This window comes from Columba livia, chromosome 8, assembly GCF_036013475.1.
Source record: "Columba livia isolate bColLiv1 breed racing homer chromosome 8, bColLiv1.pat.W.v2, whole genome shotgun sequence".
Taxonomy (NCBI): Eukaryota; Metazoa; Chordata; class Aves; order Columbiformes; family Columbidae; genus Columba; species Columba livia.
In genome coordinates this window covers 14,578,172-14,599,733 of record NC_088609.1, presented here as the reverse complement: position 1 = coordinate 14,599,733, position 21,562 = coordinate 14,578,172, and the positions used below count along the sequence as shown (strand labels likewise).

General features: G+C 44.0%; 1 protein-coding gene across 2 annotated transcripts in view; it reads right to left on the bottom strand.

Annotated features, from left to right (window-relative positions):
• Positions 1-16,875, bottom strand: part of LRP8 (LDL receptor related protein 8) — a 178,736-nt gene extending 161,861 nt beyond the window's left edge. For both annotated transcript variants that reach the window (XM_065072145.1, XM_065072146.1), the window contains exons 1-2: positions 16,667-16,875; positions 15,706-15,825 (exon numbers count right to left, since the gene is read on the bottom strand). In XM_065072145.1, the coding sequence (XP_064928217.1) occupies positions 15,706-15,825; positions 16,667-16,736 (190 nt within the window). In that variant the 5' untranslated portion in view covers positions 16,737-16,875. The remainder of the gene's footprint in view (positions 1-15,705; positions 15,826-16,666) is intronic.
• Between the last annotated feature and the right edge of the window lie 4,687 nt (positions 16,876-21,562).

The window sequence follows — 21,562 nt, the reverse complement described above, 5'->3', positions numbered from 1 at the left end:
AGGTAAGGCTGAGTTTCCGGGCAGCTCACCAGAATTTGCACAAGGGTTTCATTCTTAGCCCTAGTGACGTTTTATTTCTCTTTAAGTTTTCCTTGCCTTCCAGTGTCTGAGCCCAATCCGGCAGGCTTACACTACAAGCACAGTGCAGAACGGCAGACAGAACTGTCCCAAGCAGCCAAATCCCACAGCCAGGGGCTGCTCTGTAACCCTTGGGCAGGCCTGGATCTCACTGGCATCCTCCCCCAGAACTGTTGTCCCATAGGGCTGCATGAAGCCTTCGTGAGCAGCATCCCCTGACTCAAGGATCCTTGCAAGAGCAGCACAATTTTACTGTCTAGTCATCCTCCTAGAAAAGCTTTGCAATACAATAGATTCAGCAGGAGTCAACCACAGTTACCTGCTCTTCATCCAGCATGCTGCAAAACACCAAGGAAGTTTATTTGCCTCACTCATTCAGACATAATGCTGTTTGAACAAAATTCCAAGCTGGCAAAAGCTCATCAAAACAAATCTCCATCGAATTCATACACATATAAACAAGTGCACATCAGGGATAGAAATGCAGAGTGCACTCTCACATTTGGCAATTGTGCCTGGCCATTTTCTGCAGTTGAACCAAAAATCTAATACTCTGGAAGTGGTTTAGTATCTGTATATTACAGGAAAGTGCTATTAATGTTATAGCTGAGGAATGGGCACTGAAAAAGCAGGATGTAAGTTAAAATACTGACATAACACAACTAGAGAGTTTTACAATGACTCACTAAACACTCACACAGCAACAATAAACTCACTTTGAACTCACCAAGAGTTCTGCTGTGCAATGTAATAGTGTGCAGCTTAGCAAGAGAAACTGCCTCTCCAATGGTTCAGGTTTGGGTTTGTCGGTGGGTTTTTGTTTGTTTGTCTTGAGTTGGGTTTTTTGGGGCTTTTTTAGTTTGGTGTGGGTCTTTTTGTCAGTTAAATATATTGCACAATATCTAAACCAGAACATAAAGTTTTTTCATAAGTAAGTGAATTAAAGCATTCATATTAAGGCTTTCCAAACCATATTAAGGCCAGGTATAAGACCATCAGGAAGGACAAGGAGCTTTGACTGGGGATACTCAACCCAAGTGGTGGTAGGAGCGTAGCCTGCACACCACCTTGTAGGACTGAGAAATGCTGCTCGCTTCCCTCAGGTCCATCCCTGCTGCGACAGATAAAGCTGCAAACTGTGGGCCAAGCCTGGAGACACCTCAGCTGCTGCAGTGTTCATTGTCTAGGGCAGGGTGAACACCACAGACACTGGCAAGTCAAAGCAACTGTGAGGATTTTACTCTCAATACAACTTAAATATTATGCCAACCCTCATGATTTCCTGCTCTTCTAGCGTTCCTGTCTCAAAGTTCAGAGCTACGCACACCTATACCACACTGAGAACTCTAGGTCTTTCTGCTCCAAAAAGCAGAGCAACCTGAGGTTTAGTACATGAAGAACGTGCTTTAGTTGTAGGAATAACACACCATATGTTAGTCAGCTTGGTCCCTTCCACAAAAGGGCAGAGCTGTAAACGCAGAATACACAGCCTACCAGCAGGGGCAATTGAATGTCTCCAAATTGAAAGCAAGATCATCCTTTAACCAGGGATATCACAAAATAAAATATACCTGTGACTGATCTTCCCTTCAGCAGGACACTGGAAAACACAGACAAAAGATACACTGGATACAGACTGAATTAACAGTTAATAAAATAAGGACGGTTTCTATTTTCACAGCTTGCTTATGGCAAGTCTTCGTACAGTAGTGTAGCTGGGGTACACACATGATCAGGAACATAATGAAACTCTATTTTCCAAGACAGAATTACAGAGGAGTTAAACCTCACTTGGAACAAAACAGTGGGCCAAGCCCAGAAACTGCTGCCTGCTTTGTCAAGTCCACTCTGCACGTAACTAGGTGGGAAATGACAAGTTGACTGTGGCCAAGGAGTTATCATCAAACACGGTATCTCCCCAGCAAACCTGCTCTTCTTCCTGCACACCGTTCCTCCTGTCTGCAGTACTTCAGTCTGTACTGCAAAGCACACATCAGAAACCAGGATTGGACCTTGATTTTTTTTTGAGCATCCACAATGATGCTCCATGCACTTCTGGAGGCTAAAAGAACACAAGGCAATACCCTAGTGAAAACTACTGCAGAAAACATTTTTGTGAACAAAACAGGACTGAAACAATCGATTTTTTAATCTGGAAAGGTTCTTCGTTTTCAGCTGTGACTGTATCACTGTGGAGGACAAAAGAACCCTTGAAACATAAAAACAAAGCCTCACACTCCACACAAACCTGTCTCCTTTCAGCCTTTCTGGGCCCACAGCAGCCGTCTGTCCAGCTAAGAGGCATCAATCTCAACAGCTACACCAGCAGGGTCTGGCCCATGCTATGAAGGTACAGGACCAAGTTTAGTCAGCAATCTGAAATAACGGATCCACGTTTCCTCAGAGGCTTCTGCAGCGGCAAGATCAGGCTGAGGCCACACAGACAAGACGTTTTCTTCAAATTCCAGCATGAGGGAACGGTGCTGTCCACAGAGTGAAGTAATAAGGAAACCCCACAAAACGGCACAAATAATTAGAGCAGAACGCACAGCAAATATCTTCCCCAAATCCTGAGATACTCATTGTTTAATATTTTGATTTCTAACACTTCAGAATGAAATGAGATCCTCAATTTTCCAATTAATATCCAATGAGAAAGATAAGTCTCACACATACAGCGCTAACAGGTATGAATCTTCTCCTTCCTATCTACTGATCAGAATTTATCCAATGTAAGACAGTGAAACCTGTGTCATCCTTGTATGTCAAACTGATATAAAAATCTCTACTATTAAAAAGGCAGAGGAAAAAAAAACACAAAACCCAGTAACAGATAATCCCAGCTGATTACTGTAGAAAAATGACATTTACATATGCCCTTTTTCTATCTTAAAGGTCAAGCCAATGCACCAAAAAGCTTCCTCTACAGGAAATTCACCTCCAACCGGCTCAAGGAATGATGACACCAGCTATCAGGTGTACCATAGGCACAAAAATTGACCATCATTTTTAAAGAAAAGCTTCAGGGAATTTTGGTTTGTTGTTCTAGGTTTCATCAAGCTTGTTTTTTTCCCCCAAGAAGCCTAATCTCACAATATTTCAGTAAAAACAAGTAGCAGGGAAAAAACCCTATTCAAAAATGACACAGCAAGATTCTGCCCTAAACCAGTAACTGAATACGTTTCTAATGCCACATTCAAACTCACACTCCCCCACAGAAAGAGGAAAAAAAAAATCTTGTGGGAAAGGGGCAAAGTAGGTGCAGTACGTGGCGGCCTTTCTCCCGCTCTGGTTCTCACTGCCAGAGAAGCATCTTTTTTGCACTCTAAAATTACCCCTGTGATATGAAAATGAAGCCTGCACAACACAGTACAGAAAAGGAACCTGTGAGTAATAAAGATCACTGACTGCTCAACCCTTACTATTATGGACAATCCACTGACTGCTTGCACGGAGAAAGGAAAAAAAAAAAACAGTCTCCTGAAAGATATTTTGGTTTCAAGTTTTCTTGAAATACTTCTACAGTACGGTGAGCGGGCAGAGATGAAGCTGCCAGGGCAACAGTCCTCTGAGCCAAGGACCCTGTGAACCCCAGCACAAATCTGACTCCCGCTGCAGGAATGCAGCATTTCCCATGGTGCTGAATATCTCAGTCCTGACCTTGAAAACTGGAGCATCAGAACCGCTTGGTAACAGGTGATGGCTTCTGTTCTGCAAACACACATCTTCTGGGTTTTGCTTGCCAATACACTTCACAATATGACCAACAATTTAGTGCACAACTGCCCCAAATTGAATTAGAGTCAGCAGTGGGCAGGTGTGAAGCTCCATGTCGGCTCTGGTCTCTCCAGCACTGTCACCCTGGCAGCTTTAACCTGCATTTCAGCCTCAAAGTTTAAAAATACTGTAAGCAAACTAAATAGGTCTGGGCAGGGTGAACTTAGCAGTTTCTAGCCAGCTGAAGTACAGCATTTGTGCAGGAGCACAAATCCTTCCTACAAGTATTTGCACACAATAAGCCTGACAGCATTCACATGATTGTGTGCATAATCAGATGTGAAGAAATGCCTGCTGCTCTCAGCCAAGCTTTGCAGAGTCTCCTTCAATGCCCGAGCGAGAGACGGTGTTAACAACGGCTTTGTGCATTGCTGCTGAGGACAGGCACTCTGCGAAACAGGGTCAAGGGAATTAACGGCTAAACTCATGCAGGACCTGAAGGAAAAGGACTCTAGCAAGGCAATGAGATGCTGCATGCAAGCCTGGGAAAGGCTCCACATTGCTCAGGCAGGTGTTCATCCATAACCACAGAGAAAAATTAACTATGTTACTTGACATTTCCCTCTAGAAGAGGGTGCCTGGGTTTATGCTGCAAATCCCAGGACTTCTCCCCTGCTCTGCACTCACCCTCTGAAGTGCCAAGCCACAATCAGAGTCCCTCCAGTCAAGAACCAGACAGATGCAAGTCTTTACAGCACCTGTCAATGCAGCTCCTTCATCTTGATTTAACTCCAGGGATCAGCGTGCACTGGCACCTTAGGCAAACATACGTAACATATTATTTTAAAAAAAATAGGACAAAATTCTGTGTTAAAGAGCTCTTGTGTAAAGGGGAACACAAATCACAGCGCAAAGAGCAATTCCTTGAAGTATCACATGCAGTTTCAATGCACCAATATGATCCTGGCAGAGACTGTTCCAGAGCTTCCCTTTGAAGCTCATTATTTATCATCCACCAAACATTTGTGCCCATATAGGTTACACCTTTTAAATTGTATAACAAGCCCAATAGGATCACCCAGTAGTACCCAGCTAATTTAAATACTACCTGTTACTGCCACTAAGTAAGCAGAAATTAATATTGTTGCACAAACTTTAGAGTTGTGCAACCTACATTGTATATTTATTGTTTTACAGAGGAAAAGGGAAAAGAAAGGCAGCAATAAAAGATATAATTGCAAATTATACTTCTCTATTCGTCTTGGTTCTTGTCAGCCAAGGCTACATTACAAATAATTTATCAAGGCAAGGATGCACTAGTGATAAATTACTTCAGTAGTCAGTGCTCAGATAACAGCAATGTATAGGCATGTAGGCAAAGCAGGTCGAGAGACAGTGTCCCCTTGTGAACTGGAAAGAGCCTCTTTAGCGATTAAAAAAGAGTCAGTCATGTGCAGTCCCAAAGCCAGGACTTTTGGCCTGCTGAGGAGGTGGCTGCAGCGGTGACTGCCTGCAGACAGGCTGCGCTCTATTATTGTTTAGGCTATGTTAGAATGTACAAAAATAAGTCAGTTTTGAAAAGCAAAACTATGTTCCCCCTTAAACACCAGCATTTTGTGTGTCTGATTATAAGAAGTGATCCATTTGAAGTACTTCTTGCACTTGACCCAACACTAAAATTTTGAAACAGTGAGTTATCTAAACATTGAAATTTTCCTAAATATTTTACAAACTGTATATGACAAAGTCTAAAACCTTGAGCAGTCGCTTAATCCAAGGAACATGATTATCTGTGGAAAACAATGCGATAATGGACGAGAAAACAAGAAATTGGGAACATTCTTTATGAGTCACCAATGTTGACAATGACTCGCTGAATCACTCTGTAGCCTTGGGCAATGGATAACTTCTCTAAGCATCAGTTTTCAAACCAGCACAATATAATATTTAGTCTACTCGAATGGTGAAGACTTACAGAAAGCTACGCAGCTAACCAGCCACTGGATGACAAATGTGTAGTAAGCGTAACACCAACACACTAACAATACCAAAACCACTCAGAGACAGGAGGTACATTTCTTGGCCTATATCAGTCAACACTGACATTTGTTATCAAAGAAACTGGGGCATTTCTTTCTAAGTAGCTGCATAGATGCAATTGTGATTGAGGATGAGAAGGCTACAGGAACAGTTGTAAGCTTACATGTGAAATTCTTATTCTCAGTGCAAGTATATTCACTACTCCTGCTATTGCTGATTTTTGTGCTCTTAACTACCTGCCAGATCACCCAGAGCAGCATCCTATCTGGATGGAATAGGTCCAGCAAACTTTACTGAAACAGTCACTGCTAAATCAGCAAGCCCATCAGCTGGTGTCAGAGGAGACCCAACACATCTGGAAAGATATGTACAGCCTTACTCATCTAGATCAACAAAACCAGAATAAGCCTGAAAAGTCACCAAATAAATTTGTTGCATTAACTTTACACATAGAAAGCAAAGACGGACAGAAAACCTCTACTGGGTAACACACAGCTGAACAAAGACCTGGGATCAAAAGAAAATGTTAATTCACCTTTTGAAATGAAGAAACATGTCACCTCAATGTACACCATCCTACAAATAACAAGTACAGTTAAGAGTTTCTTGTCAGTTGTAAACAACAGTTTCTTCAACAATTAGTTTTTTAAAATCGATAAAATTGTGCTATAGGCTACTTGGAAAGGGAGATAAATCTACAACAACATAACATATTCCAAATTTTAACAAAATCAAGAGGAAATTTCCAACTATTTCAATTGATTTTAAACACATTTTTCCCCCCCTTCCAGTGTTTTGCAAGTAAAAGAAATCACACCCACAGAAGCTACAGAAACCAAGCCAGAATTCCAGAGCAGATAAAGAAACTTACAGCAGGCAAAATTCTCACTCAGGATGGACAAGATTCTGCAGCACTAATGAATTATATTTTAAACTATATATCCTTATTTAAGAAGAAAAAGTAATCACAGCACAGAAAGCAGTTGCCAAAAAGAGCCCTTCTAGTTGGGCAAGTACAGGACTGTGCTCCTGCTGCCATGGAAACTGAGTCCCTGGCTGCTCTGGTCCTGGTACAGTGCCACACATGCTCTCAAGCACTTAATAAATATTAATAATGCAAAAATAATATTGATGTATCAGAAACAGAACATCTAAAAAAAAATGACAATAAAGCTCACTTTACATGGCTGCAGCCCAAAGACTGCTAGCCTTACGCTAAGCCAACTCTAAAGCCTGGTCTCTCCTAGTTTCTAACACTTTTTCTTGGCATTAACTGTAAGGTTAAACTTAGCGTCAGGCCTTGGTTTAGACTGAAAAAAGCCAGGAAACCTGGAGGAAAAATCAAAACACTTCCACTAGTGTGATGTGCCCCTCTGCAGTAAGCAACATGGTTGTACGTATTGAGCGCTGGAGCGGTAGGTGTGAGTCCTCATTTCTGTTCTTGGCTCTGCTGCCGACTACCTGTACAGCCACAGCTCCCTCAGGGCCAGGTCCCACCTGCACAAGAGCTCTAAGACCATTTATTCACCTCTTAATGAGGAGCAAGGCCAGATTAGCCTCAGCTCGGCAGAAAAAGTCACCGTCCTTGCCAGGCACAGAGGACCACAGTCTATCAGGGCATCATTACTAGGGCAAGACATGGAGTTTCTCTCACCCTAAGAGACCATCAGAGATGGAACTCACATGCCTGCTTTAAAATTCTTCTGGCTTCTCCTTGGTTAAAATCTGGCTTTTTCAGTCTGGACAGGTTTAGTTTTATTTTTCAACTATCTTACAGCATTATTATAACTTCTAAAGTCTAATCAGTTTGCTATCTCTTGGCTTTCAACCAGAATTTTTCACAGAGCAGAAAATCTGCATTAATTTTATCACAGGGCCTTTTACCCTCTTCCATTCCCTTGTGGTCAAGTATTAATAATTTTAACAGGAAATAGAGAGGAATAGAGAGAAATAGCGTAGGATTCCCTGTGGCTAGAACCAGCTGGTCGCTGGCAGCTGAATGCACTGGAGCAGCCAGTCTGCGTTTCTACCAAGGATGTGCCACTGCACAAGAAAACAAGCAGCAATACAAATCTTCATCCCCATCCCTCAATCTCAGCTTACTGATTTGTCTTCTTGGGTAAAGCAAAGAAAGAAAAAAATGACATCTTATGGCATTTTATAAGGAATGTAATGACACAGAAAAGCAGAGCTGAGCAGTAAAATGCTTTGGGAACATCTTTGGAATTACCTGGGGAAAGCTGCTGGTAAATGGGAAAGGTGTAGAGAGGAAAAGGCCATCAGGAAAATAGTAGAGAGACCAGGAGAATTTCACACCAAATCAAATTGACCACAAACACATCTCTAATACAACATCACAGTCTCTGAGGCACACCAAAGATGTGGTAAATTTGCCAGTGAATTAAAAAAGTTGGTGCCATTAAAAAAGCCAGCAGAAACAAATCTAAGTGCCTACTCTATTAGAAACAGCTGAGAATCAATAATTATCAGACATTTTCAGTCTTTACCAAGTGTTTAATGGCCCTTTAGGTAGACATGGGAGTCAAAACTCACTATTTCTAGCACTGTCAATCTCTTAGTCTAAATGTGTCAGAGAAAAACATTACACTTGGTTCCTCTAGTCTCATAATTGTAATTTGTTCATTTAAAGTTCTCTACACATCTTCTGATTAATATTAAATTATCTTAAGTATCTTCCACTCTAAAATCAACCAGTAAGAAATCACACCTCAAACCTGTGCTAATCCTGGGTCTATAACACTGCAGATGAAAGAGAACTGGTCTACAATGACTTGTGTTTTACCTTTTCATACATGAAAATGCTCTGGATGAAGCTTGCCTACCTTGGCTCAAAATATAGAACATTTTCATACCCTCTGAAATGAGACCTCTGAGCTCTTTGATAAACAATCCAAGATACTGACAGTTTTGACTGCACTTTCCTTCTTGAACTTCATCATTATTTTCAATCTTCCCATTCTCCTTGACCTTAGGAAAGCTTTTCAGATCACAGCTTGTTCCTGTAACTGTATCTAGAGCAACCCATGTGCTTTCTTGCTATAGCACAGCAGTGCTCCATGAAAATCAAGTTCTCTTCCCTCTGTAGCCATAATGTCCCCGGCTATCCCATACACCTGAGCTCCCCCTCCTGTCTTTCCAGTGGTCCTATTCCAGTTCTATCTCTCTTTCTTTCCCAAACCATGAGCAGGACTGATAGAAAAATACCACCTCCTGGAAAACAGTTTGCATCTAATGAAACTCCTTAAGCAAATGTGCCAGGAAACGGGGAAATGGAGAACAGCATGTTTCCCACATGTACTTAGTGCTTGATTTTCTGCACAAAGGATGCAGCACAGGGAAGATAACCCAAACCACATGCAAGTTAGTTTTCTCAGAACAGACAATGAGAATATAATGAAAAAATGAAAGATAAGCAAATAACATTCAGCGTGGAACACAAGAGAACAGTAAACTGTTTTTGAGCCTGGTTCTCATATCAACTCAGCACCAACCAGGACAGGCAGGCAACAGGCAAGCAAATGGCCATCACTCTTCCCAGTGCTTCCAATCTGGGGATGAGCATGCAAGCTCTCCCTGCAACTCAGTTACACTGTCACTGACGTAATCAAGAGCATATGACCATGCACATGTCAAGAAAACCTAAAACTCACTCCATGGTCATGTGCACATGTCGAAGACACGCAGGCACCTCCACAGTAAGACACATCTATCACTCAGCACAGAGAATACTGCCTCAACACTGAACGTGAAGAAAAATTGAAGCAACAGATAACAGAGGACAAAAAAGTCACAGAATATATGCAGCAATTGTGACTGCCTGCTGTTTCACTTTCTCATGTCCCCAAACCTGCAAGCAGGGCACACCATTATACTCCTGTGTTTCAAAGCCACTTGAGCCATATTTAACTCTTCAGAGGATCTAGATTTTAATTCTCAGACAGGCTTTTGATATATTTTTATTCCCAAATTCCAGCTCTACTGAAACTTGAACTGAAAAGCAAGGAGAATATCAGGCTACCTCCCGGGCTTTCGCATAGGCGGCGGGAATCAAACTCTCTGCAGATTCTCTAGCACAATGCCAGCAGGAGAACAGGGGTCTTGCTCCCTCCAGACAGCAAGGGAAGTTTTCCCAGCTCTACAGTCACATACTGTTGCCCCAAGGCAGGACAAGGGCTGAGGTATGGAAAAGTCTGCTTATATTACCTGTTTACCCTTAATTCTGGACATGCAGTAATAGTCTGTGAAACAGCAGCTCCTTACACACTGCATTTCATACCTGAGGCAACCTCAATCCTGTCCAGCATAAAACATCCCTATCAATAGTACTTACCAGAAAGAATCCAAATACACGGAAAACAGAGCTTTGAAAGAGAATAGTAACTCTGCATTTGTCTGTGTCCCTCTGCTGAAATGGCATTGAAGCTTGTGTTTCATTTTAGGAAAATCATTAAGCTTTTTGCAACTATACTCTTTGCCGTGTTTAAGGATCTACCACCAGAGAAACACTCAAGCAGAGGTCTTCCAGGCTCTTTTACCCACCCTCAGGCCTGGGTTAAGGTAATGTGAACCCTACTTACAGTGAAAAAAATAAAATCCTACCAAACACAACCATCAAACTCAGAGCTCTTCCCTTGTGTCAACTGTATCATGTCTGGCTGCAATTTGCAAGTTCTTCCTTGTTTTTTGCTGGTTGCAGTGGCAAGCAAGGAGAAACTTGCAAAACTGGGCAAAAAGTCTCCAAGAGCCGCACCCCCATCACAGCAGCTCTCTAGGATTTTCTATTCTGGGAACGTGTCCCACAGCAGCAGGGACCCCAGGCACATGGTTTGTGGGCCCTGGGGCCAACCTGGCCCTGCAGTGTCCACCTGTCCCAAGGGAGACATAGAACAAAACCCAGTATCCCACATTCTGAGTATTTCAGCAACAAGTGATCCTTTGCCAAAACACTATGCCTCAGAAAATGGACATTTTCTCCCATTATAAAAAATAGCTTTGGCGCTTTATAATGTTGCTGCTACACCGTTAAGGGAAAGCCTCAATGACTCTGTACCTGCAAACATTCAGCCTTGACTTTCCAGAGATTCCCAAGAGGAAAAAGCATTGCTTGTATAGGGAAGGAGTAAAATGCATCTAAAAATCATGTTCAAAACCATCCTGAAGCCCCCTCCTCACTGAGTGCATCACATTTAGTACAGATCATGACGGTGCAAACTGTAAATTGCAACTGGGTTTCTGTCTTCTCAAGCCTAGGCAGAGTGGATTGAGCTCAAACAAATATTTTTGCATAGAGCAGCATCAATAGTCTTATACAGATTTAAAGTCTGCAAGAGCTACCTAAGATTTCTAATTCTAGGGCTTAAGACTTAATTTCCCCAGCAGTCCAAACACTGTCACTTGCACTACATTTCTCTTGGGTGTTTAGTTTCCTTTTAGTAGATACACAGTAACATTTTAAGGAACTTCTCCCTTTTTATTTTCTCTCCCATAAAATGCTGTAACTTTTTAAAAACACGACAGGAAGAAGGCATCTTCATATTTCAGTAATTTGTATGCAGCTTTATGTATTTGCACCATGCACACAAATTAGTATCTCCTCTCTTGTTACTGCTTCACAAGCCCCATGCCTACAGACAAATGAGCACTGTCTCTGTTCTTCCTGGCAGCCTCCTTTGCTACAGTTCTTTGCCACCAGGATTTGTTTCCTTTTACTTCTTGTAAGGCAGTAATTACATTCATTCTTCCTTGCTACCTACATCTCTTTGGTTCTTTTTTTACCTTTCCCCAATGGGCGAGGCACTTTCTGCAATCCCTATTTTCCTGCTCTTCCCTAAATCCTCAGCACTTTTATCTTCATACTGTGATAAGTCATCAATTTTTTTACAGTGGCCATTTGACTTTTTTAAATCATCAACAGTACTAAAAGGACTTGATAACATTGAAATATGCAACACGAAATATGCACCATATGCAGAACTGATACTTGCTCAAATGAGGACAAGCAGAGGCATGAAGTTTCAACTCCAGAGATGCTTCTTGGAATATGCTAAAATTGTAAAGATAATTTAAATTGAACCAAAGCAACATACACAGTCCAGTCCTTACTGCAGTGTGTATCTCACAAATGATAACCCAAGTAGCACAAGCAACAAATCCCATTTCTCTGCCGTGCCCCCTAGTCTCTACTGCGTGCCATCACAAGTGAACCAGGTGGTCAGAGAGCTCGTAAATTCTGCCTTCGTCAGTAACATCAGTCGAAGTCAAAAAAAAGTTAAACAGATTTTTTTTCTTAAATTAAAAACCAAACTGGATTCCTTTCATTTCATTCATTTCCCACAAGTAAAACCTCTGAAGTCAACTGCCACATACCAAGAAAGAATTTGGCCTTGTGATACACAAAAAGGTTATTGAGCAACCTAAGATAAACTTGACATACCTTACAGACCACTGCTGGGTAATCTGATTTGTGTGAGCGCTGAGATCATTACTTTTACATGCTCCAGTTCCATTTTCACTCACACATCAATCCTATGGCAGATAACTTGAACTAGCAGCCACCACAGAAAAGCACTACTGAATGGAAAGCAAGTTCCATGGAGACCATACAGGGTGACTACAGAGATGTTCTCCTTAAGGGTCTAAAGCTCCTTTAAAAAAGCCAACATCATACCAGGAAAGCTCTAGAGGAGGGAGGAGGAAAAACAAAACAAAACAAAACAAACAAACAAAACCCAAACAAACAACAACCACCACCAACCCACAACCAACCAAAAACAAAATCCACACACAAAAAACAACCCCTCCCCTCCAAAAAAACCCAACATCAGTTTTTATGCAAAGCTAGCTTCCAACATGAAGCACACAAACTGCCAGGTTATAAAGTCCCTGTTTTGCACAAACAAAACTTAACTTCTTCCAGAACTGCCTAAGATTACCTTGGTTACAAAATCTTCCCAGGTTTATAGACCATCTACAACAGGGGCGTCAAACTCATTTTCACCGGGGGCCACATCAGCCTCAGGGTACCTTCAAAGGGCTGAATGGAATTTTAAGACTGTAGGAGCAGTTATATTTATACAGTCTTTAAATGACATTCAGCCCTTTGAAGGCAACTGTGAGGCTGATGTGGCCCCTGGCGAAAATGAGTTTGACACCCTTGATCCACCACAAGGACAAGCTTGTTTCATAAACCAATTCTTAAAGCAGATAAAGACCATCCTCTCCCTTCAACACAGGAGGATACATATAAGCAGCAATAAGCTATTACAAACCTGTTATCAACTCTGGAAAAAGCATCAGCAAGTAATTACAGGGGTGACTAGGTCCCATATCAGTACTCATTGCCAGTAGGCTACCTGCATTTTCTTTTCCCTCTCCATCACCACCCCAGCATGATGAGTTTTCTGGAACAGTTTCTTCCATTGTATGTGTTTACAAAATAGTTTTAAAATAAATATCTGTTTATTACAGCAGTGACAACAGAGGTGATATCTGGAAGCGAAACCACATGGAACATATTATTTCACCTAGTGGATATAACTCTAAACATCACATATGCTGAAAAGCAGTGTGCATTTTAAAAGAAAACAGTGTTCAGAACAATATAAGTGAGGGGAAAAAAACTGTGTGAAAAATGCCATTTAAACATCTCTCAGGCTGCTTGGAGAAGCAACTGCTAAGTCAATATACATATGGTGGGTTGGACTAGATGATCTCCAGAGGTCCCTTCCAACCCCAACCATTCTATGAACTAAATTAACAGTCCATGAGTCATTTCTGTAGTACACACCCCTGTCAATAATAATTGCCAAATTCAGAATAAAGCAACAAACTCTTCACCCCCACATCCAAAAATGCTCTTTCCTAACATCTCAAAAGTCACCATTCTATGACAATTTAGCGATCGTATTTTCACCACCCCCAACCCAACAACTGTAAAAACCCCTCTAAAATAAAACTACATCAGATTCGATTATCCGTCTAACCATTGTAACACAGCACAATTCACATAGAGCTGTTATGCAACACGATGTTGTTTTACACTTTTTCTGACAAAATGCTTAGAGGGTGGATCACAAGGAAAATGGAAAGACAAAAAAGCAGCCCAGATACTGACCCACTCACTCACACCAGGCAAGGAGCTCGGGCACAATCCTGTGGAGTGCAGGCTGCAGAATCTGTTAGAAAAAGATGCTGCTCCAGCCATGATCCCAACCTCCGAAACAGCAGCTCCCAAAGCACAGCCCATATGTCACCTGCAGCTCAACAAGCCTTTGTACAACAGCACACAGAGAGACTTTGTATTATTGAAGCCTTCTATTTCAATTATCGGCCTGCTCAGAGATTGCCAGCATTTCCACAGATTAGTGTCTGTCTCTGGAAACTCTTACACTTCTGAGAAAACTTGCCCAGTTACGACTAAACACATGTCCAAACTGGTCCTCAGTCAGCCCTGGCTTCCCTGAGCCTTCTGTAATTTGAAACATTCCAAATTAAGTTGCCTCTACCTAGTGCCGATATAATTCCTGCATAAACCATTTTTATATCTGAATTAAGTAATGCTGCTAACTCCCCAGATCATAACCTTAGGCCTATATAAAGCCTAGCAAGCCCTCTGAATATAAAAGCACCAGAAATAAGGGGTTTATATTTTATCTTGTAACACCACAATGTTTCCCATGAACAAGAGATTGGGTATGCCTCCTCTCCTTAAACTAATCTACTTATGACATCACTCTGAGTATCACCTGAAACAGATTTATCAGTGAAGCTGGTAACAGGACAATCGCACACTGGAAAATGTATAACCAGTGACTCTTCTTTTCTTGATGTATCCCCCACGTCTATGAACTTTCAAGAGCTTCAGTGAATTATAACCTGATGCACATTCAATGTCATTTATCCTACAGAGATAATTCAAGAGACATGGTACTTGCTAAAATATCTGCAACTTAAAACTCCAAATCAAAGATACTTTTCTAAGACTTAGGCTCCATAAATTCTTTTACAGATGCTTCTCCATAGTTGAGCTAAATTCTCCTAGGCTGTCAGAAACGGTCAGCAAGATAACAGAGATAGATGTAATAACAGCACAACCCCACAAACTACCGAAAGTTTATTAAGTGCCACTCACATGCACGAGGGCCACGCCACAGGAGAAGGCAAGGCTGCTGTTTTCCCAGGATACATGTCTCCCTGCTCTCTCTTCGCTTGCGCTACCAGGGAATCAGTCAGTGTTATGTGGCTGATACTGCCAAGCAGTGCTACTTGTTCATGTCCCTTCTCCTCACCATGACTGCAAACATATATTTAAACACAAAATTCACACCAATTCCAAATCTTGTGGTGATGCTTAAAAGTAAGCAGCGTTTCACATGAGCACCTGTCACTGACCCTATGCAGGGACTCCCTCGGGGCCAAACATCTCTCCCAGTTCCCCTGAGAACACAAACTGTGCCGCTCCCTTCAGGCGCTCAGAGCAGAAACGCTGCCGGAGGCGAGGGTGCAACCTCAGGGTGGAGAGGGAGCGGGCAGGGAGCTGCCAGGTGCTCCCTTCCGCGGGACTCGCCTTTCCGCATCGCTCTCCGGGCATCCCCGGCCGGGTCAGCCCGGCCTGGCCGGCAGCGAGGAGCCGCCACACGCGGCGCGGAGCTCTGCCCACGGCGGGCCCGGCCGCCGCGTCACGGATCGGCTGCTCCCGGCAGCCAATCGGCGCCGGAGCCGGGGACGGCGCGACTTCATTCATTCATTCATAAAAAAGAAGCGCAGCGCAGCTGGGAAGCGCGCCCTGCCAGGCTGGGCGCGGGGAGGGCCCCGGTCCCCGCCCCACCGTGCCAGCGCACGGACACTCACGGCAGTCGGCCTCGTCGCTGTTATCCGAGCAGTCGTCGTCCTCGTCGCATTTCCAGATGGCGGGGATGCATCGCTCGTTCCGGCACTGGAACTGGTCCTTCTCGCACTCCTTGACGGCGCCTGCGAGACACGGGACCGCGCTTGGGTCAGCGGGGCGCGCTCCCACAACGGGGTGGAGGGGACACTCCGAGGCCGCCTCCCGAACCGGCCCCGCACAAGCCGGGCAGGGCGCCGGGAGCCGGCGGCCGAGGGTGGGGGCTGGGGCTGGGCTCGCCGGGGCAGAGCGGCTCGGTGCGGGGCGGGGGGAGACGCGCCTCCGCGGGAAGACGGCGATGATCCCGAAGCTGCTTTGTGCAGGGATAAAAGGGACCGTCCCCGTGCTTCCCCGCATTGTTTTAAAGACAGAGGGGAAAGGAGCCTGGGAATTGAAGACAGTTAAACTCGAAACGCAAAAGACAAAGAAAAATTATAAAGGACACCGATGCTGGGACCTCCTCCGCATCCGGTATGGGTGCAAAACGCACAGATACCCGGGGACACGGGCGGCAGCGCGCAGCAGTGCCGTCCCGGGAAAAGGGAACCGACCCAACTAAAGTTGAGGGCGGGGGGGACACGGAGCAAATCTGCTTTGCAGACACAGTGCAACGCTGCTTTCATGAGGCACAAATCTCCTCAGAAAGGGATTAAAGGTGGCAGCTCCTGTCACCAGCGGTCGCGTTGCATTCGCTCGCTGCAGAGCGTGCCCGGCCCCCGCAGGTCGCAAGCCCCGAGCGTACCCGACCCTCTACAGGTCCAGCCCTCCCGCGGGACACCGCGGCGAGTGCCTGCCCGGCCCCGCACCCCTAGGTGCCCAGGCAGGCAGGACGCTCACCCCGGGAGCGCCGAGGCGCGGTGTGCACTTGCCACATGCCGCGGCCGCCCCGGCAGGGAGGGAAAAGCCGCCGCGCCGCGCCAGACCCACCTTTGCCGAGGTGCAGCTTCAGCAGCAGCAGCTGGAGGAGCAGCAGCCGGGCGAGCGCTGGCCGGCACATGGTGCTCGCTCCCTCCGAGGCAGCGCGCCGTGTGCGGGGTGCGCGCAGCCGGCGCGCCGCTCGCTGCCCCGTGCCGACTGCGGCCGGCGCCGCCCCCGCCCCGCCGCGCGCCGCCGCCGCGCCGTGACGCGCCCCGCTGGGCGGGCCCCGCGTGCGCCGCTCGGCACGGCCCCCGCTGCCGCCGCCCTGGAGAGCGCGGCCCCCGCCCCGCCCGCCTGGCGCCGTACCCAGGGGGACACCTGCGGAACACCGCTCCCGGCACGGCCGTGCGAGCGGCCGCGCAGCGGGTGGCACACGCCGCGCTCCAGGCCTGTGCGCGGAGGCCGATGGCCTTCGCCGCGTCGGCGGCCGGGATGGCGGCGGCCGAGCTCACCTGCTGCCGCCTCGCAAGGGGCGCTGGGATAGCGGCGCGGGCCCGGGCCCCGTTAAGAGCTCCGGGATTTACCACGGCGGGGCCCGGGCCTGCGCCGCTTTGGACCCGGCACGCAGGGCCGGCCCTTCCGTCATGAGTCCCCCTCCATATGCCCTGTTGTAATGACAGCCGCGTTCATGATCTTAATTTTATTAAGTCGATTAAACACATGGACTCTTTCAAATGGCCCTGGGTCACAAATTGTGTGCTCCCCTCATTACTATAGATCTCCCACAGAGGGATTTCATTACGAGCACACTGATGTGGTCATCTCCAATTAATTGTGTGCAAATTAGTGAAACAAAGTATCGTAAAGGTGGCAACCACCCCGCACAGGAGCAGCTCGTCCTTGCTCTTGCCTAAGCAGATGCAGTTTGATCAGTAACTACAAAGGAAATATTTTATAAGCTATCAGGGGCTGTGTTTATCGCTCCATTTGCACAGAGCTGATGAGACAGCGGTTCACTAGCTTTTATTAACACCACAGTGTTGTTCATACGGTCAGGATTAAGAGTGTTTCAGTAATCTTATTATGAACAGATATTTTTCGGGAGTAACTTGAATTTAACATCACAACGGGATTAGCATTCTTATATGTGGAGTGTTATTAGAAGAGAAAATCAAGCACTAATTTTACATAAACCAATGTACTAAAACTTTTCCATTTCAAACCCTGAAATGCCATTAATTTCAGCACTGGTCCGCCATTTAAAAATGTGTCTGTGCCTTTAACAAAAATTTTGCAAGTCATTAGTAGTGTCACTATTGCGTATGAATCATGTGAAGAGGAGAAGAGCTAATCATTGAGCTATTTCCCTAGCAGCTTATGGAGTATTAACAATTTATTTAAGCCTTTTTGAACAATTTTTTAGCATGCAAAATGTAGTGCATGTTTGTGTTGTTTGGTTCAATGTGATAGATTACAGTAATTGCTTAAAGCAAATGAGGTATTTATAATACATTAGGTCAAATTTCCCTTTTTTTTAATGTGCCAAAACACAGATTCATAAAGCTACTATAATTCCTGGCCTCATTCTTGTCTTTTCTAAATTAATTTAAATTGGAAGCGGCTCCAAAGGCAATAATGAAGCTACCCCGTATGAAACAGGTGCGAGTGTGTAGAGCATTAGTCACAGCAATGATTTGCTCTGATTCCTAACAGAACTGTGTATTAGTTAAAGAAAAAAAAATAGAAAGAAAAAAATAAAAGTAACCAAAACCAACCAACCAAAAAAATCACACCAATTATTTTGGCCTGAATGCCTCTCACAGAAAACAATAAGCTTTTTTTGAGTAAATTGCTGTGATGACACCTGACCAACTGTAATTTCACCAGCCTTCACTGACCAGCCATTGTAGGGCTACTTGTAGCCTAGTACCATCTTGTGGACATATATGTCTCCCAGGAATTGCAGAGGCAAGAAGGAAACTGGAGGTGCTAAAGAGGAAGTAAATTGGGCAAGGGCAACCATTTGGTATTAAGAGAAATCTAATTTTATCCATGATATTCCAATAGTTAATTAAAGCTCTTAATTTTCCTCCCAAGGTGCTCACCTCTTGAGTCAGAAACTGGAAAAGGAATTCATGCTTCGTTTATCCAGACTGTATGGAAACCTGTAAAGCAACAGCACAGACATATTGGGACAAACAGACTCCAACACCTAATATGCAATGTTTAGTAACCCTCATATACAAAATACATTCTAATAGCCATTTGCTGGTTGGCAATTGAATTTGCTTGTAGATTAGAAACTGATAAACCAGTCTGCTCCTAATCACAAGACTGGTTATGGTAGATGAGACCACAGGTCTCTTGAGCTCATTCTGCCCCCCACTGCGGCTGATAGACATATGAGAGTGACTGTGAGACTGGAGCCAGCTACAGCAATGTTTGCCTAGAAGACAATTCCACCCATCAGTGGCTTGAGATCTTCCTAAGCCAGTGGTAGTGTCTTTGTATTAAAATAGTCCTGAATAAGTTTTCATTAATATCAGTTCCTTTTCAAACATAATGTAAGTAAAAGTTTTAGCAGGCATCACAGCCTGAAGCAGGGAGTTCCCTAGTTCTACAGGTTGTGTGAAGGACCTCTGCTTCACGTTGCTCTGCCCCTGCTTGGTCCTTAGTGACTCCATGTATATAGTGTGTTCTTGCCATGTGTGGAACAATTTCAGCTTAAAAGTAACATGAGTAAACTTAGGAAGACAGTGCCATCCAAATGATTTTTAGAAGACCAGCACAGAGTTGAACTACATGTTCCTTATTTTTGCTTGACCTGTAGGATAAGGGTGACCAGCTTTATTCAACACTTCTCTGCCTAGTACAGGGCTCCTGCTGTAGCAGACTGTTTCTCTGGTGGGCGTTATAATACGTATAGTTTTTATTAGGAATTAGCCTCAGGCTGCTGTGTCAACTCTTTTCTCTTCAAGTGACTGGTATGTTCTACTTCTATCTACTAAATAAACATTCAAGGTCATCCAAAAAGTTCCAGCAGACCAGCCAGCAATGGGATGGCCTCAGCCCCAAGGCACAAAGAAGACAAGGGCAGGAGGCGCTCAGACCGTGTCAAAGTGCTGTGAAGGAGGGGGCAGGTCACTGACCTGCTCTATGTGTAATTTCCTAATTTGCTTCTGCTTCTGGTCACATACCTCTGCATGTTTTAAAACATAAACTAGCACTAGCCTGCCACTGACAGAGCAAGGAGGTACATCAGAACACTGAAATGCTGTTTCTATAGAGTTCCATCCAGATGGAGCTTACCATCAGCTAGCTCAGTGTCTTTCATCATCCATACAATTTATTTGATCTATTTTACAGATTTTTGTAGCTAGATAACATTTTTTTTTTCCCTAGCACAGAACCCAGATATTTTTTCCCATACATTTTGCAACAATTGGTTGCTTAGATCCATAAGTATCCCATGATAGCTACAGTTTATACATCAGGGAAGTCTCTCCAGTGTCATGATGAATAACTGGTGTTCTGCACACTGGATTTTCTGCAGGTTTGCATTAGTATACTGGGTTCTTTTGTTGTTCACTCACACCAGTGTGCATCTACAACCCTCCCAACCCCTGACTGGTCTGGAACTGGAAATGTCATTCAGAAGCATGTAAAAAGCAATGCACCAAACTTATTTTAATGCGGCTTTATCTGATGTTTCCAGCTTTTGTCCACTGTACATACACTTGCCCATGTTTTGCAGAAGAACACTACACAGGTTCAGACCGAAAGTCCATCTAGAGCAATATGCTGCAAGCACTTCCACCTGGTGTACAATACCCAGGAGCATTTCAGTGTTCACCACATTACAGCTGAAGAGGCCACAGACTACCTGTGCAAGACAAAGTGACCTGTGCAAGATAAGGTGACCAGCACCAACCACAATGACATAAATATGGGCAACAGGTTTCATGTAGCTTAACACTGAGAACCTGGGCATAATGGTGCCAGATTAGAGAAGTATCAGAGTTATCCTGGCTTATTTACTGCCACTCGCAGTTGAGAATGCCAGCAAGCTGTGGACGTCCCTGCCCTGTGACCACTGTCCGAGACACAGACTGACAGCCAAAGACAGCTGAAGTATGGAAGAATGGCAGGTGTTTAAATTTTTTTTCAATAAAATCTTTGCTTAAAAAAACCAAACAAAACACCAACAAAACTGTCAGGGAAGAAAAAGAACAGGACTAGTGTCCATGTACTTCCACTGAGAAGTCTCCAGTCTGTCTGCGGAAACCCTTCAAACCATAGAGACCAAGTTTCTCAAGCTATTTGTACTAACACCATCCCCCTGCCTTATTTTCCTCCAAACAACGTAATGTCCTTCTATGATCTTATTTTGTCTTTCAAATGGACGTTTAAAAAACTGTCCTCCTCTATTTGTATAATAACCTTTGAAAATATCCCCTGTCCATTAGGCTGACTTTTTCAGTCTTGTCTTTCAACCAGACAAATCTAATTCCTTCAGTTCCCCCATATCTTTTAGATATGCTAATGCAATATATTTTGCAAACAGATATTTTAATTAAACTTTGATTAAAAGTTAGTTGAACCAATGCACTAGCAGCCACATCCCTTAAACTGACAACTGATATGTAGCTGCCTGCAATATTACTTACATTTTAAAATAAAATTATATTGTCAAAACTACTGTGAGTTTTCAGCTATACATAGTATTGTATATTACATTTAAGACTAAAATGTATTTTCTGCTGCTTCTATCAAGTGAGGCACAAATCCAGCCGCAAACTCAGTGGAGTATAAATACAGGTTCACTTCTGATCAGGACTTGTCCCTGAGACTTTTACACAGCTTCTGGTTTTTACCTACCGTCCTCAAAATTACTAACACTTTTCACAGCCTTCCTTCCTACGTTTGAGATTAACAAAACTACTTTTGTTTGTATCTTGTTTAATA